The 15864-nt window shown below is 33.4% G+C and overlaps 1 protein-coding gene across 1 annotated transcript in view; it reads right to left on the bottom strand.

Annotated features, from left to right (window-relative positions):
- Positions 1–2825: 2825 nt before the first annotated feature.
- Positions 2826–15864, bottom strand: part of dlgap3 (discs, large (Drosophila) homolog-associated protein 3) — a 345962-nt gene continuing 332923 nt past the window's right edge. Inside the window, exons 10-14 of the mRNA XM_062030130.1 lie at positions 13053–13341; positions 12868–12959; positions 10336–10482; positions 9755–10063; positions 2826–3665 (exon numbers count right to left, since the gene is read on the bottom strand). Coding sequence (XP_061886114.1) covers positions 9767–10063; positions 10336–10482; positions 12868–12959; positions 13053–13341 — 825 coding nt within the window. The 3' untranslated portion in view covers positions 2826–3665; positions 9755–9766. The remainder of the gene's footprint in view (positions 3666–9754; positions 10064–10335; positions 10483–12867; positions 12960–13052; positions 13342–15864) is intronic.

Genomic DNA, 15864 nt, shown 5'->3' with positions numbered 1-15864 from the left:
CGTTTAAGTGTGCGTGGTATAAAACGAGTAAAACATCAATACGGTATTTGTTCTCCAGGTTTTGTTAACATTGCAACAAACATTTGAAACATTGATAACAAATTCATAAAATCTCAAGCTGACTAAATGTTACAAAAAAAAATGTGCTACTTCCGACACAAATTTACCCCGCACTTGTTGGCAAATGAGAGGCGATGAGCTCACATAAATGAATGTTTACTAGATATTCAATTTTAAAATACAGCGAATAAGGAAGCCTCAGGTGGTGTTTTGTTCCATAATTACAATTACTAGTAGAAATATTAGTAGATTTAAAAAATAAAAAATAAAACAAATTTAAAAAAGTTATTTGACATTGCATCTACTTTTAAGTGTGCGTGGTATAAAACGAGTAAAACATCAATACGGTATTTGTTCTCCGATTTTTGTTGCAATCCTGTGCACTTCAAACATTGATAACAAATTCATAAAATCTCAAGCTGACTAAATATTACAACAAAAAAATTGCTACTTCCGACACAAATTTACTTCGCACTTGTTGGCAAATGAGAGGCGATGAGATCACATAAATGAATGTTTAATAGATATTCAATTTTAAAATGCAGGAAATAAGGAAGCCTCAGGTGGTGTTTTGTTCCATAATTATTACAATTATTAGTAGAATTTAAAAAAAATACAGTAATTTTGACGATGCGCTTTTAGTGCCATGTAATGTCTACGTTTAAGTGTGCGTGGTATAAAACGAGTAAAACATCAATACGGTATTTGTTCTCCAGGTTTTGTTAACATTGCAACAAACATTTGAAACATTGATAACAAATTCATAAAATCTCAAGCTGACTAAATGTTACAAAAAAAAATGTGCTACTTCCGACACAAATTTACCCCGCACTTGTTGGCAAATGAGAGGCGATGAGCTCACATAAATGAATGTTTACTAGATATTCAATTTTAAAATACAGCGAATAAGGAAGCCTCAGGTGGTGTTTTGTTCCATAATTACAATTACTAGTAGAAATATTAGTAGATTTAAAAAATAAAAAATAAAACAAATTTAAAAAAGTTATTTGACATTGCATCTACTTTTAAGTGTGCGTGGTATAAAACGAGTAAAACATCAATACGGTATTTGTTCTCCGATTTTTGTTGCAATCCTGTGCACTTCAAACATTGATAACAAATTCATAAAATCTCAAGCTGACTAAATATTACAACAAAAAAATTGCTACTTCCGACACAAATTTACTTCGCACTTGTTGGCAAATGAGAGGCGATGAGATCACATAAATGAATGTTTAATAGATATTCAAGTGTAAAATACAGGAAATAAGGAAGCCTTTTGTGGTGTTTTGTTCTATAATTCCAATTATTACAATTACTAGTAGAAATATTAGTATAAAAAAAAAAACAGTAATTTGACGATGCGCTTTCACTGCCATCTAGTGTCTACTTTTAAGTGTGCGTGGTATAAAACAAGTAAAACATCAATACAGTATTTGTTTTCCGATTTTTGTTGCAATCCTGTGCACTTCAAACATTGATAACAAATTCATAAAATCTCAAGCTCAGTAAATATTACAAAAAATAATTGCTACTTCCGACACAAATTTACCCCACACTTGGCGATGAGATCACATAAATGAATGTTTAATAGATATTCAAGTGTAAAATATAAGAAATAAGGAAGCCTTTTATGATTTGTTCTATAATTATAATTATTACAATTAGTAGAATTAAAAAAAAAAAAATATATATATATATATAGTAATTTGACAATGCGCTTTTACTGCCATCTTGTGTCTACTTTTAAGTGTACGTGGTGTAAAACGAGTAAAACATCAATACGGTATTTGTTGTCCAATTTTTGTTGCAATCCTTCGCTTTTTGAGGTTACAAGGAACACTTCAAACATTAATAACAAATTCATAAAATGTTATAAGGCTTTTAGTCTATTTTATACCTGCATTGTCCTTTCCATCTTTTCCATCATTTGTAACTGAGCTACTGTGTGGAACAATTTCCCTTGTGGATCATTAAAGTTTGTCTAAGTCTAAGTCTAATAAATATCACAATCCGATAAAAAAATTTTTTTTGGGAAAAAACAAAAACATTGCAACTTTTGCCACTACTTTCTGAAAACGTTGGCAAATTCAGGCATTTTAGGCGGCAACGATCACAAAATAAGCCCACAAAATTCCGCAGGGAATGATAATGAAATAACATTTGATAAAATGGTAATAATTATTATTGAAATTAATTTATTAAAAATAATAAATAATAATAAAAATAATAATACAAATAAAATGAAAAATAAAATAAAAATAATTTAAAATAGTCCAATATGTTTACTATTTTTCAACATTAATTAAATGTTTTCCCCCCGGCATTTTAGGCGGCAACGATCACAAAATAAGCTCGCTAAATCCCACAGGGAACGACAATAAAATAACATTTGATAAATTTGGTAATAATTATTATTGAAATTTTTTTTTTTTTAAATAATTAAAATAATAAATAATAATACAATAAAAATAATTAAAAATAGTTCTAAATAGTGCAATATGTTTACTATTTTTCAACATTAATTGGATTTTTTTTTTCCAATAACCTCAAATTTATTTTACTTTTTGTGCAAAATGATCCTTTTCCTGACATCATACTCCAATATCGCGCTCCTGAGCGTGTGTTTGCCACATCTGGCGTGAAGTGGCAGAAAGATCCCCACGGTCATGTCAGTCGGTCCACATCCGGGTTCCATGTTTGCCCTCTAACTCACTTCTACGCAAGGGAAGAATAAAGACACAGCAGCCTTATGTAACTGGCTAAAATAGCTTTATAGTAATCATATTAATAGTAGTAATAATCATGATATGAGCCATTAGAAAATGTTTTGACAACAGTGTTACATTCTGTGTTGGAGGAGGGGAGTAAACCACGTCACAGTGTGCCATCTTTCCCTCGGTCACCAGCAGATCCCCACAAAACAAAGTGGTATGTACACGATGAAGCGTGTTCCAAAAGTGTGTTCCTCATGCATCACCAGCGGGAGGCATTCATGTCCTGATAGTAATAATAATAATAATCATGGCGTTGCTATTGCTATAGGCTTCCTGTATGTACAACATGGCACAGCGTGGAACACAGGTGGAGCTTAAAGATGCATAAAGACCCGTCTGGTTGTCATGGAGATGACATGTGGGATGTTGCTACTTTAGAGAGTCTGTCGTTCAGAATGAGAGAAAAATGTTTGACTCCTCCGTCCGTCCTTACTCTCTTTGTCCATCATGGTCCCCAGAGTCTTTGTCTCCATCCTAGCAGCGCTACTAGCTACTGTACACAAGTTCAAACCCCTGACTAGTGTTTTTTTTTTTTAATACCCGTCTCTAAATGACAACACTTATATTGTAAGAGTGAGAGAATAACGAGGCCCACCTTTTAATGGCATGACTCACCCAAATAATAGTCCTAATATTGCAGTACGGTATATGTGGTGTGTATTTACATTATTCTTGTAAACAAAGGAGTGGCAGGGTGGGAAATCCACAGGAATTGCTCAGATATAACAGCGTTGGTACACAGCATCAAGTACAGTACCACCGCAGTGCTGAAGGCACATCAGAGTTTCAGGTGCACATGTCCTGCGGCTGCTCTGAGGGGTCCAAATTCTCCAAAAGAACACAAATAAATAATAATTAAAATCATTCAACAGAATACAATACAAATATTTTTAATTAAATAAAATGAACAAATAATCATTGTAATATTTAAACAATGTATATATATATATTACAGCTAAATAGATAAAATATAAATGAAATAAAATGTAGGGGTGCCTAAAAAAATCAGTTAACGTCCGAATTGTGATTCTTATTTTTCTAAATCTAAATTGATTCCGAATTTTCAATTTTTTTTTCTTTTTTTAAATACTATAAAAATAATTTTATTGCAAATAATGATAATAATAATATAAAATCCAATACAAATATGTGTTAATTAAATAAAATGAACAAATAATCATTCTAATATTGAATAAGGTTTAATAAGGCTCTTTAGTGCATAGGAAATGTTCAAATGCAATTAGACCCCTGTGCAGGTAAATAGATAAAATATTAATAAAATAAAATATATTCACTTATATTCCTTTGTTGCTCTTATTTTATTTTTCTAAAGCATTTTATATAAGGGTGCTCCAGAAAATCCGTTAGCACCCGAATCATGATTCTTATTTTCCGAATCTAAATTAATTCAGAATTTAAAAATAATATATATATATATATATATATATATATATATATATATATATATATATATATATATATATATATATATATATATATATATATATATATATATATATATATATATATATATATATATATATATATATATATTATATTAACAATACTACTACTAATAAAAAGAATAAAACAGAAATCCAATAAAAATATTTTAATTAAATAAAGTGAACAAATAATTATGCTAATATTTAAACAATTTATAGATATAAAATAAGGATTGTTCCAGCTCTTCGGGTATATAAAATGTGTGAGTAAATACATAAAATATGAATGAAATACAAAATATTTACTTAAAATCTATTGCTGCTCTCTATTTGTTTTTTTTCTAAAGCATATTTTGTAGGGGTGCTTGTAAAAATCAGTTAGCATCGGAATCATGATTCTTATTTTCCCAATTTATTTAAAAAAAAACTAGAAAATAATATAAATAATATTAGTAATAATACAACAAAATCCAATAAAATATTTTTTAATTAAATAAAGTGAACAAATAATCATTCTAATATTTAAACAATTTATAGATCTAGAATAAGGATTGTTCCAGCTCTTTGGAGTGTATAAAATGTGCAGGTAAATTTATAAAATACGAATAAAATACAAATTATTTACTTGAAATCTATTGTCGCGCTCATTTTCTTTTTCTAAAGCATATTTTGTAGGTGAGCTCAAAAAAATCGGTTTACATCCGAATCGTGATTCTTGTTTATTCCGATTTTAAATCCATTCCGAATTTTCAAAAAGTCAGGTTAATGTTTTATTATGTTTTTTTTTTATACCAATTAATATATTACGAAAATTGGTTTGAATTGCGAATTTATTCTAAATCGAATTGGAATTGAATTGTGTGTTTTTGTAGAGTGGGTCAGTTTTTGCCTAATTCTTGTGAGAATCCTGCATGTGACTGAAGCATGAAGGAGTGATCCAGGACTAGCTGCAGTGTGCTCAAACAACCTGTGAGCGGATAATACTGCATCATCTCTGTCGGACCTGTGCATACTTCACTCACGCTTTAAGTGAGGCAAAAACTAAAACCCAGACCCACTGGAAGAGTTATATTCTCTAATATGTTGCGTGCTGTTTTACATCAGTTTATTTTTATTTAAAAAAATGTAAAAAAAAAAAAAAAATGAATAAATAATAATTACTAAAACATTTAAATAAAATTTCCTGGAAATGAAATAAATAAAAAAAGAAAAATACATTTATTATTTTTTTATTTGCTACTTATAAAGCATTGTTGAATATTTGTAAAAGTGCAGTACAAAAACCAATGTATTATAAATAAAAAAATAAAAATGACATGTAATAAAATAAATAAAATGAATAAACAAATACAAATAATGAATATATATTACAATAAATAAAATAAATACATATAAAAGCAAGTAAAACAGCAGTGGAAGTCAAGATTTTGTAAAATAATTCCAGTACATCCCTTTGATATATGTATAAAATAAAGATGAATAAAATGAAATATTACAAGCAATTTTCCTCAAAAATGACGTTTTTTATTGCCCTCCCCGCCCAGAGCAGCCTCTTAGAAATGTCCAAGTAAAACTCAAATCTGCTGCTACAAGACCCCTGCTTGACTCAAACACCACACCCGATCCACCCTGCCTGAGAACAAGAGTGTCTCCATTAGTGCTTCTCAAACCTTTTTCACCAAGTACCACCTCAGAAAACACTCAGTAGCGCAGTAGGTCTAAGTATTCATTAAAAAGGTTTTATTTCGAAAGTATATTGAATATTTTTAACATGACACGCCGTTTGAATATTTGATGAAGTGATTTTTTGGCGTAGCGCTGCAGTTTGAGAACCACTGATGGAGAACATAAAGAAAGAAAAGCACTGTATTCCCGTGTGTTACTGGATGTGGACAATCCCCTGAGGACAGAGGCCTGGGTGGTGTAAGGCTGAGGTACTTCGGGGTTATCTGCCGGCTCTGCGTGTCGGGGCGGAAAGTGTTTAGCGCGGCGGTGTGCACATGAGGGGTGATATTCAACACAAGAGGACTTCTGCTACTGTGGACTGATACTTTTGGACTCTTGGACGTGTCCTTCACAGTGCAGTAAGAGTATAAAAGCAGGTCTTTGTGCTTTTTGTTTGCTGAGCCTGAACCGCCGCTGCTGCAAAATGAATAAAACCTCTTCACTTTTTAACCATCTCTGTACAAAGATTGAAAAAGTCTCATATTTATATATGTATATATATATGTAGTATGTTATATTTCAGCCGCAACATAAAGACTACCAAATTAGTTTTCTTGTCGCCAGGCTCACAAAAACATGCAGTTAACCCCCCACAAAAAAAGAAAAGAAACAAAAGTGGTGTGCATGAGTAATTAATAACCAGAAAATGTGGTATTTTCAGTGTATGTACATGTATTTGTGTAGATATTTATATACACGCTGTAAACTTGGAACCTCCACATTTAGCTGGCTAGGCACATTAAGTGGAAATACAGGGAGTGAAAGACGGATATATTTATATGTAAAATCTCCAGTGGATTCTACTTGGCTTTATATATATATATATATATATATATATATATATATATATATATATATATATATATATATATATATATATATATATATATATATATATAATTTTTTTTACCCTGTGAACCTGACCCAGCACTCACATATTAATAATAATAATTTTCACGTGTCTGGATATGCCACACAGTAATAAATCCCACACAAGTCTATATTAGTAATAATAATAATAATACTGTGGTAAGTCACATTTGATATATTTTGTCTTGTACATACACCGTACTCTATTTATCTAGAAATGTAGATTATATTATAAAATATACATCTCCCGTTTAAAATAGTCACCGAGTATTAGGAGGAAATAAAAAAAACATGCTAAAAATACACAAAATAGCTGAATTTTTAAGTCTTCATCCATTCAAATGTGAAATTTTTGGGGGTCTGGGGGGGGCAAATGACTAAATTCATGCTACACTTTCTATTTTAGTCAAAACAACACTAAATATTCATAAATCACCATAGCAGCCAACAACTACTTGACTCTTTGGAAGGATTTTTTTTAAGGTACTGATTTTTGTCCTTTTCTCCTAATCTGCTGCTGTTGTTCTGTAGTTTGGCCACTTGGGGGCGGTGTAGTGTCAGAGTGAAATAAGATCATCTGTGTCTTGTCACTTGATCGCTAACATGAGAGGGCCTTATGGACAACAACTTCAGAGGATGAGAGCCACACTAGGAAAAAAAAAAGAATAATTTAGTAAAATTACAACAATTTAGTTGTAATTTATCATGAATTATTTAGTGAGTTGTAATTGTATGAGAATAAAATAAATTGTACAGGGATTATATTACAAAATAAGGTTTGAAATTATTTTCTGGAGTTATGATCAAACCATAAAAATCGTTTAACATTTCCTCGTTAAAATATATTTCTCTCGATAACACTGCAACTTTTTTTTCTCAAAATCACAGTACCATATTATTGTTCACGTAATGTTACGCTCAAACAAATTATTATTAAACTATTATCGTAACATTATGACTTTATTCCGATTTTTTGACCAACAAATGCATGAATTCTCTTACATTACTGTGTCTTTATTCTAGTAATATCACAATGTATTTATATTAACTTTATTTTGAATGTTACATTTTTTAAAGACCACTTTCAATACCTGTTATCAGAACATTCTGATTAATTTCTGTTAACAATCCAATTAAAATGATTTTTTTTAAAAAGACACTACTCATGACTTATCAGAAGATTTCAATTTCATCTCTTAACGATATGAGTTTTTCCTTAAAAAATTTAAAAAAATAAATAAAAAAGTTTCTTAATTATTTGTTCAGGTCATGTTCGGATTTTCATGTTGATATACTATTTTTGTATCTATTATCGTACCATTCCGACTTTTTGAAAGACTATATTCAACAGCTGTTCTCAAAACATTCAGATTTGTATTCTGTTAACGATGATTTTCCTAATATATATATGTATATATATGACTTATTTTTCTTTTAAAAAAATTCTTAATACTTTGTTTTGGTACTTATTCTTGTAGCATACCGACTTTTTTCTCGTTATATTAAAATTGCTTCATTGCGCTTTTTGCGATTAAAAGAAAAAAAAAGCATCTCTTCTTGGAAAATTAAAAGTTCCGAAAGATTTTTTTTTGTCCCAAAAAATTATTCTACAAAACTTTTTGTTATACTTTATTGCCACGAAATCTCGTATCATTATGATTTCTTTCTCCTATTATGATGTTTTACTTGAAAAAATTACGACAAAACAACTTTATTGCTTTACACTGTAAATTATCTGATTTCCTTCTGTTAATGACACTTTCTCCCTGAAGAAAAAGTAGCTTTGGACTCGTCTCTCTTTGACTAACAGCAACTTTAGTATTGTTATGTTCTTTCTGTACCAACTACTTTTTTGTTGTTCTATTACGACTTTTGTCATGTTACAGTACGACTTTTCTCACGTTACATTAGAACTTTTTGTCGTGTTACAGTACGACTTTGGTCGTGTTACATTACGACTTTTCATGTTGCATGACCACTTTTTCATGTTACATTAGGACTTTTTTCTCGTTACAGCACGACTTTTGCCATGTTACATTAGAACTTTTTCTCATGTTACATTACGACTTCTCATGTTGCACTACAACTTTTTTTTCATGTTACATTGGGACTTTTTTCTTGTTACACACGACTTTTGTCACATTACATTATAACTCTTTTTCATGTTACATGACCAATTTTTTTTCATGAAACATTACGACTTTTTTCTTGCTACATTACGACTTTTTCTTGTCTAATTACGGCGCTTTTTTTCAAATTACGTGAGAATATTCTTGGGACGTTCCAACTTTTCTTTGCTATTTAACATGACGTTTTTCCGAGAAATTAAAATGATGAAATCAGGACTTGAATCCCATACTATTATCACTTTATTCTCATAGCATTACAACTCTTTTCACGTAATTAGTTTCCCGTCGTGCCGCCATCACTTCTTATGACTGTGATCGGTGGTTTGGCGAAGAAAAGCAAAGCAAAATAATGGATAACTAAATAACTCGGACTAAAGGGCCTCCGTACTGGCAGTGTGGGTGAAGAATAGGAGTACATCTGAGACATTTTCCTTTTTTTTCTCCGGGAGTTTGAAGACGGAGAGTCTTGTCACGGAGGTGTTGTGCCTGCTGAGCCCTTTAGTTTGCTGAACAGGCCCGCTCATGCTTACAGAGAGCCTCAGCCACGTACAGAACAAGAGAAGGGTTGCTAGTTTGCAAAAGAAGAAATGGAAAAAGGCCATAATTCATATCTGCTAGCTACTCTCCACTTGGTTTTCAGGCCTCGGTGTCAGTAATATGTGCAATTTCCAAGACACACAAACGGCTGTTACTGCTTGAGAACTGAATTTGGAGCAAAAGGAAGCGTGTTGAAGGAACGTCTAGGTACCGGGGGGTTCAGTCAGAGTCGAGTCTGGGCTTCGGGAATGTAGATTTCGATACTGTCTGCGCTCTCCGTGGCCGAATTCTGCCGGAAGGAGGCGGTACGCTTGGTCTGCAGCAGCCTCCTCCTCGCCTCTGTCCTCTGCCGGTCCCCCAGGTCCAGGGACTTCTCCCTGATAGGCAGGGTGTGTCCCCCGACACGGGGCACCACCAGGCCTCCCAGCCCGCCGCCGTCCGCGACACTATCGGCCCTAAGGCTGCCGCTCACCCCGCCCGCCGACTTCTTTGGTAAGGGGGGAGGAAGCTTCTTATCCTCCTGGCCGTGACATGGACACAGAGGTTTTTATGGGTGTGGCCCAAAAGGAGGTGACAATGGGTGAGGAACACGAATGGTCAGTGAGATATGATGCCAAAGACAAAGAGGGGAAAAGAAAAGCGTTAGTTCTTAGTACGAGGCGCCGTTTTGTGAACACTTTCCGGGACTTTTTCTTATTGCAATGTTTCGAAAGACATCCGCGCTACTCTCCTGCACGCCGCCAGTTTAGCTCTGGGTGCGGGGGGCTGAAGGGAAACCCCGACGCCGCTCACCTTCTTTTCAGGGAGGAGCTTCCAGCCAGAGTCTTTGAGCCTCTGGAGATCCTGAAACTTGACCCTGACGTCCTCGATGTTGAGCTGGAGGAGGTCCCACAAGCCTGCCAGGTCCTGAGAGGTGGGCTGGGGGTAAGCAGAGGGGTCCTGGGACGGGGCGGTCACAGCAGATAGAAATGTGTTTAATAACACCTCCACTTTCTCCTCATGCATGTGAGCAAATAATACAGTCAAAGGTCTTTAGAGTTGGAATTAGAGCTGTCAACTGGTTAAAATATTTCATCCTGATTAGTCACATTTTGTCTGTACTTAACTCATAATTAATCACGAAGATTATATGTTTTTTTCATCTTTAAATAGAAGTTAGTAAGTGTACTTTGGACAGATTATTTTCAACAAGAGACTTGTAAATGTGTTTTAAACTGAGTGGGGTTAATTGATTCAAACATTTAATCGTAGTTTATGTCATTTTGTATGAGATTAATAGAAGTTTGTTTTGTCCTAAATGAGTCTACTTTAGACAGATTATTTTCAACAAGAGACTAGTTAATTGTTTTTCAAATATGTAATCATGAATAATCTCATTTTGTCTGCAGCTAACTCGTAATTAGTCACGATTAATAGAAGTTTTTTTTAATGTTTATTAAGTGTACTTGAAACCAATTACGACCCCGAGAGGGACAAGCGGTAGAAAATGGATAGGTTTTCAAAAAGGGACTACCGGTAGTAAATTAATTTTAATAATAGAGCTGTCAACTGATTAAAATATGTCAGTGATTAATCACATTTTGTCTGTACTTAACTCATAATTAATCAGGATTAATAGAAGTTTTTTTTCATTTTTACTAAGTGTACTTTGGACAGATTATTTTCAACAAGAGACTAGTAAATGTGTTTTAAAATGAGTGGGGTTAATTGATTCAAACATTTAACCGTAGTTAATCTCATTTTGTCTGAAGTTAACTCATAATTAATTGCGATAATAGAAGTGTGATTTGTCCTAAATGAGTCTACTTTAGACAGATTATTTTCAACAAGAGACTTTTCAAATTAGGGCTGTTAACTAACTGAAATTTTTAATCGTGAATAATCTCATTTTGTCTGCAGCTAACTTGTAGTTAATCGCAATTAATACAAGTTGTTTTTATCTTTAATAAGTGTACTTTAAACAGATTAAAACCCCGAGAGGGACAAGCGGTAAAAAATGGATGGGTTTTCGACAAGGGACTTGTATATTTATTTTAATAATAGAGCTGTCAACTGATTAAAGTTTTTCATCCTGACTAATCACATTTTGTCTGTAATTAACTCATAATTAATCAGGATTAATAGAAGTTTTTTTCATCTTTAGTAAGTGTACTTTGGACAGATTATTTTAAAACAAAAGAATAGTAAATGTGTTTTAAAATGAGTGGGGTTAATTGATTAAAACATTGAATTAATTTAATTTTGTCTGCATTTAATTTATAATTAATTGCGATAATAGAATTTAGTTTTGTCCTAAATGAGTCTACTTTAGAGACTAGTTAATTAGGGCTGTTAACGAACTGACTGAAATATGTAATCGTGAATAATCTCATTTTGTCTGCAGCTAACTCGTAATTAATCACGATTAATAAATAGAAGTATTGTTTATCTTTAGTAAGTGTACTTTGGACAGATTATTTTCAACAAGAGACTAGTAAATTTTGTCATTTGTGCCGCAACTTTCTGAAAAAGCTGCCGTGAATTAAAAATAAAAAGACTGATTTGTCAAACATGTAACCTAAACCAGGGGTCTTTGACCCTTTTGACCTCCGGGCCCTACTTTTCCACTACAGAGGGGCCCGGGGCCCACTCAAATATTAACACTGAATGAGTAATCTTACTCTTGATTTAATTTTTTTTCAGTAATTATAACTAACCTACTTACAGTTTAACCTTGTCTGACGATATGAAGCACCAAGATTATTATTAAGGCTTTGGTCAGACTGATCATAAAAATAAATACTAATCAAAAACCAACAACAAATAAATGAAAATACAATTACGCAGTGCTAAAATAAATACACTAAATTGAAAAATGATAGTTTCCTAACTAAACTATTAATAAAATTAAAAATACAAATTCACCATTATAGTCATATTTTTTGCACTTAAGACACTTCTCTATGACTTCAGCTCCCTTCTGTTGGTTGATGTTGTCATTACCGCCACAAGTGGTGGAAAAGTGTATTACAACCGAGTACACTGCGGCCGTTACGGACCACAGCTGAGAAACAGAACTCTTTTGGCGTCCCCCCGGTGGGCGCTCATGGCCCAACACCGACCTAAACAGTTCAACGTTTTATGACGATGACAGTTTGACCTATTCATTTAATTCATTCTGTTTTATGTGCGGGAAAAAGAGCAACGTGTTTTTAACGCACACTTGGCATTCAACAGCGTTAACTTCTTTTTACACTTGCACAACAGTTGAAAATGCTTGTGCTGGTGACAGTTTGAGCCCGGAACAGAGCATTCCTGTGCCCGACTGCGATCACGTGAACTCACCACACTTTGCTGGCACAGGCGGAAGAAGTGCTGGACCTTCTGAGACATGAGCATCTGGGCGCTGCCAACTGCGCCGCGGATCAGGTCCAGAACTGGAGGGAAAAAACCGTAAAGCAGAGGTTGACGACACAAGCTGTTGATTTTGTTGCGTCTGCTTTCCAAGGTCAGCCCCTGCGCCAACTCACTCTCCTCGGGGAGTTCCTTCTGCTCCGCCTCCCTCTCCATGTTCTGGCACCAGCCCTCCATCCTCTCCACCTCCGTCTGCAGGAGGCGCAGGAAGAACTCGCCGTCTCTCATGCAGGGGGAGGCTCGGCCCGAGTCGGGGAGACTGCGGGGGCCCTCCAAGGAGGGCGTGCCCGCCCACGCCCGCTCCGAGGTGAGGGGCAGCGGGGAGTGCGAGCGCGGGGGAAGGTGCTGGTGCGAGCGCGGGTCGCCTGGACACTCGTCTGCGGTGTAGCCGCTCTGGATGAAGTCCTGGAACCAGTCATTTCCTGTCACTGTCACAATGGCTTCTCGCGTACTTGGAGGAATGTTTTTTTGATTTTACAGTAAAGAAAAGGCAGCTCAGTCTTGCATAATTTTACTGTAAAATGTTAGCTTTTTTTTTTTTTTTTTTACAGTGCATTACTGTAAATTGTAAAACTGTACCACTGTTATTTTTATCGATTAAATTCTGGCAGTTTATTTTTTACCGTAAAATTTACTGTTTTACACCAAAAAACTGTAAATGGTGAAAACGGCATCACTGTTATGTTTACACAATTTATGGTGACAGTCTTTACCGTAAATCTAGTTATTTTTACAGTGCAACTGACAGTTGTCGTTTTTTTACTGTAAAATCTACAGTTTTACACCCCAAAAATTGTAAACGGTAAAATCAGCATCACTGTTATTTTTACAACATTTTTGGTGACCGATCTGACAGTTTTTACCGAAAATCTAGTTATTCTTACAGTGCAACTGACAGCTGTTGTTTTTTTTACTGTAAAATCTACTGTTTTTACACCCAAAAAACTGTAAAAGGTAAAAACGGTATCACTATTATTTGTACGAAATGTTTGGTGACTGATCTGACAGTTTTTACCGTAAATCTACAGTTATTTTACAGTGCTGTAAAATCTACTGTTTTACACCCCAAAAAACGGTATCACTGTTATGGTTACAAAATATTTGGTGACTGATTTGACAGTTTTGACCATAAATCTACAGTTATTTTACAGTGCCACAGACAGTTGTTGTTTTTTTTACTGTAAAATCTACTGTTTTTTTTACACATTAAAAACTGTAAATGGTAAAATCGGCATTACTGTTATGTTTCCAACATTTTTGGTGACCGATCTGACAGTTTTTACCGTGAATCTAGTTATTTTTACAGTGCAACTGACAGTTGTTGTTTGTTTTTTTTTACTGTAAAATGTACTGTTTTTACACCCAAAAAACTGTAAAAGGTAAAAACAGTATCACTTTTATTTTTACAATTTTTTTGGTGACTGATCTGACAGTTTTTACCGTAAATCTACAGTTATTTTACAGTGCTGTAAAATCTACTGTTTTACACCCCAAAAAACTGTAAATGGAAAAACGGTATCACTGTTATGTTTACAAAATATTTGGTGACTGATTCGACAGTTTTTACCATACATCTACAGTTATTTCACAGTGCCACAGACAGTTGTTGTTGGTTCTTTTACTGTAAAATGTACTGTATTTTTTTACACTCAAAACTGTAAATGGTAAAATCGGCATTACTGTTATGTTCCCAAACTTTTTGGTGACCGATCTGACAGTTTTTACAGTGAATCTAGTTATTTTTACAGTGCAACTGACAGTTTTTTGTTTTTTTTACTGTAAAATCTACTGTTTTTACACCCAAAAAACTGTAAACGGTAAAAACGGTATCACTATTATTTTTACGAAATTTTTGGTGACTGATCTGACAGTTTTTACCGTAAATCTACAGTTATTTTACAGTGCTGTAAAACCTACTGTTTTTTACACCCAGAAAACTGTAAATGGAAAAACGGTACCTATGTTATTTTTACAGTAAAATTCTGGCGACTGGACTGCCAGTTTTTTATAAAGCAAAATCTACGATTGTTTTTACAGTGCTGTAAAATGTACTGTTTTTTACACCCAAAAAACGGTAAGTTGAAAAGCGGTACCACTGTTATTTTTATGGATTAAATTCTGGCATGTGAACTGCCAGTTTATTTTTTACTGTCAAATCTACTGTTTTACACCCAAAATAATTGTAAACGGTAATATCGGCATCACTGTTATTTTTACAAAATTATTGGTGACTGATCCGACAGTTTTTACCGAAAATCTAGTTATTTTACAGTGCAACTGACAGCTGTTGTTTTTTTAAATGTAAAATCTACTGTTTTTACACCCAAAAAACTGTAAATGGTAAAAACGGTATCACCGTTATGTTTACAAAATTTTTGATGACTGATCTGACAGTTTTTACTGTAAATCTAGTTATTTTTACAGTGCAACTGACAGTTGTTGTTTTTTTTACAGTAAAATCTACTGGTTTTTTTACACCCAAAAAACTGTAAATGGTAAAAAAGGCATCACTGTTATTTTTACAAAAATGTTGGTGACTGATCTGACAGTTTTTACTGTAAATCTACAGTTATTTTTACAGTGTAACTGACAGTTTTTGTTTTTTTACTGTAAAGTCTGTTTTTTTTACACCCAAAAATCTGTAAATGGAAAAACGTAACATATGTTATTTTTACAGTAAAATTCTGCCGACTGAACTGCCATTTTTTTCTATAAGTAAAATCTACGGTTGTTTTTACAGTACATTACTGTAAATTGAAAAGCGGTACCACTTTTATTTTCATTGAGTTTGGTGACTTAGCTGCAAATGTTTTTACTGCAAAAATCTGTATATATTTTTTTTTACATCAAATTACTGTAAATCAAAAACAGTACCAATTGTAATTTTTACAGTAAAATTTCGGTGACTGAGCTGCTAGTTTTTTACCG

Source organism: Entelurus aequoreus, linkage group LG20 (assembly GCF_033978785.1).
Source record: "Entelurus aequoreus isolate RoL-2023_Sb linkage group LG20, RoL_Eaeq_v1.1, whole genome shotgun sequence".
Classification (NCBI taxonomy): Eukaryota; Metazoa; Chordata; class Actinopteri; order Syngnathiformes; family Syngnathidae; genus Entelurus; species Entelurus aequoreus.
This window is presented reverse-complemented; position numbering and strand designations above follow the sequence as displayed.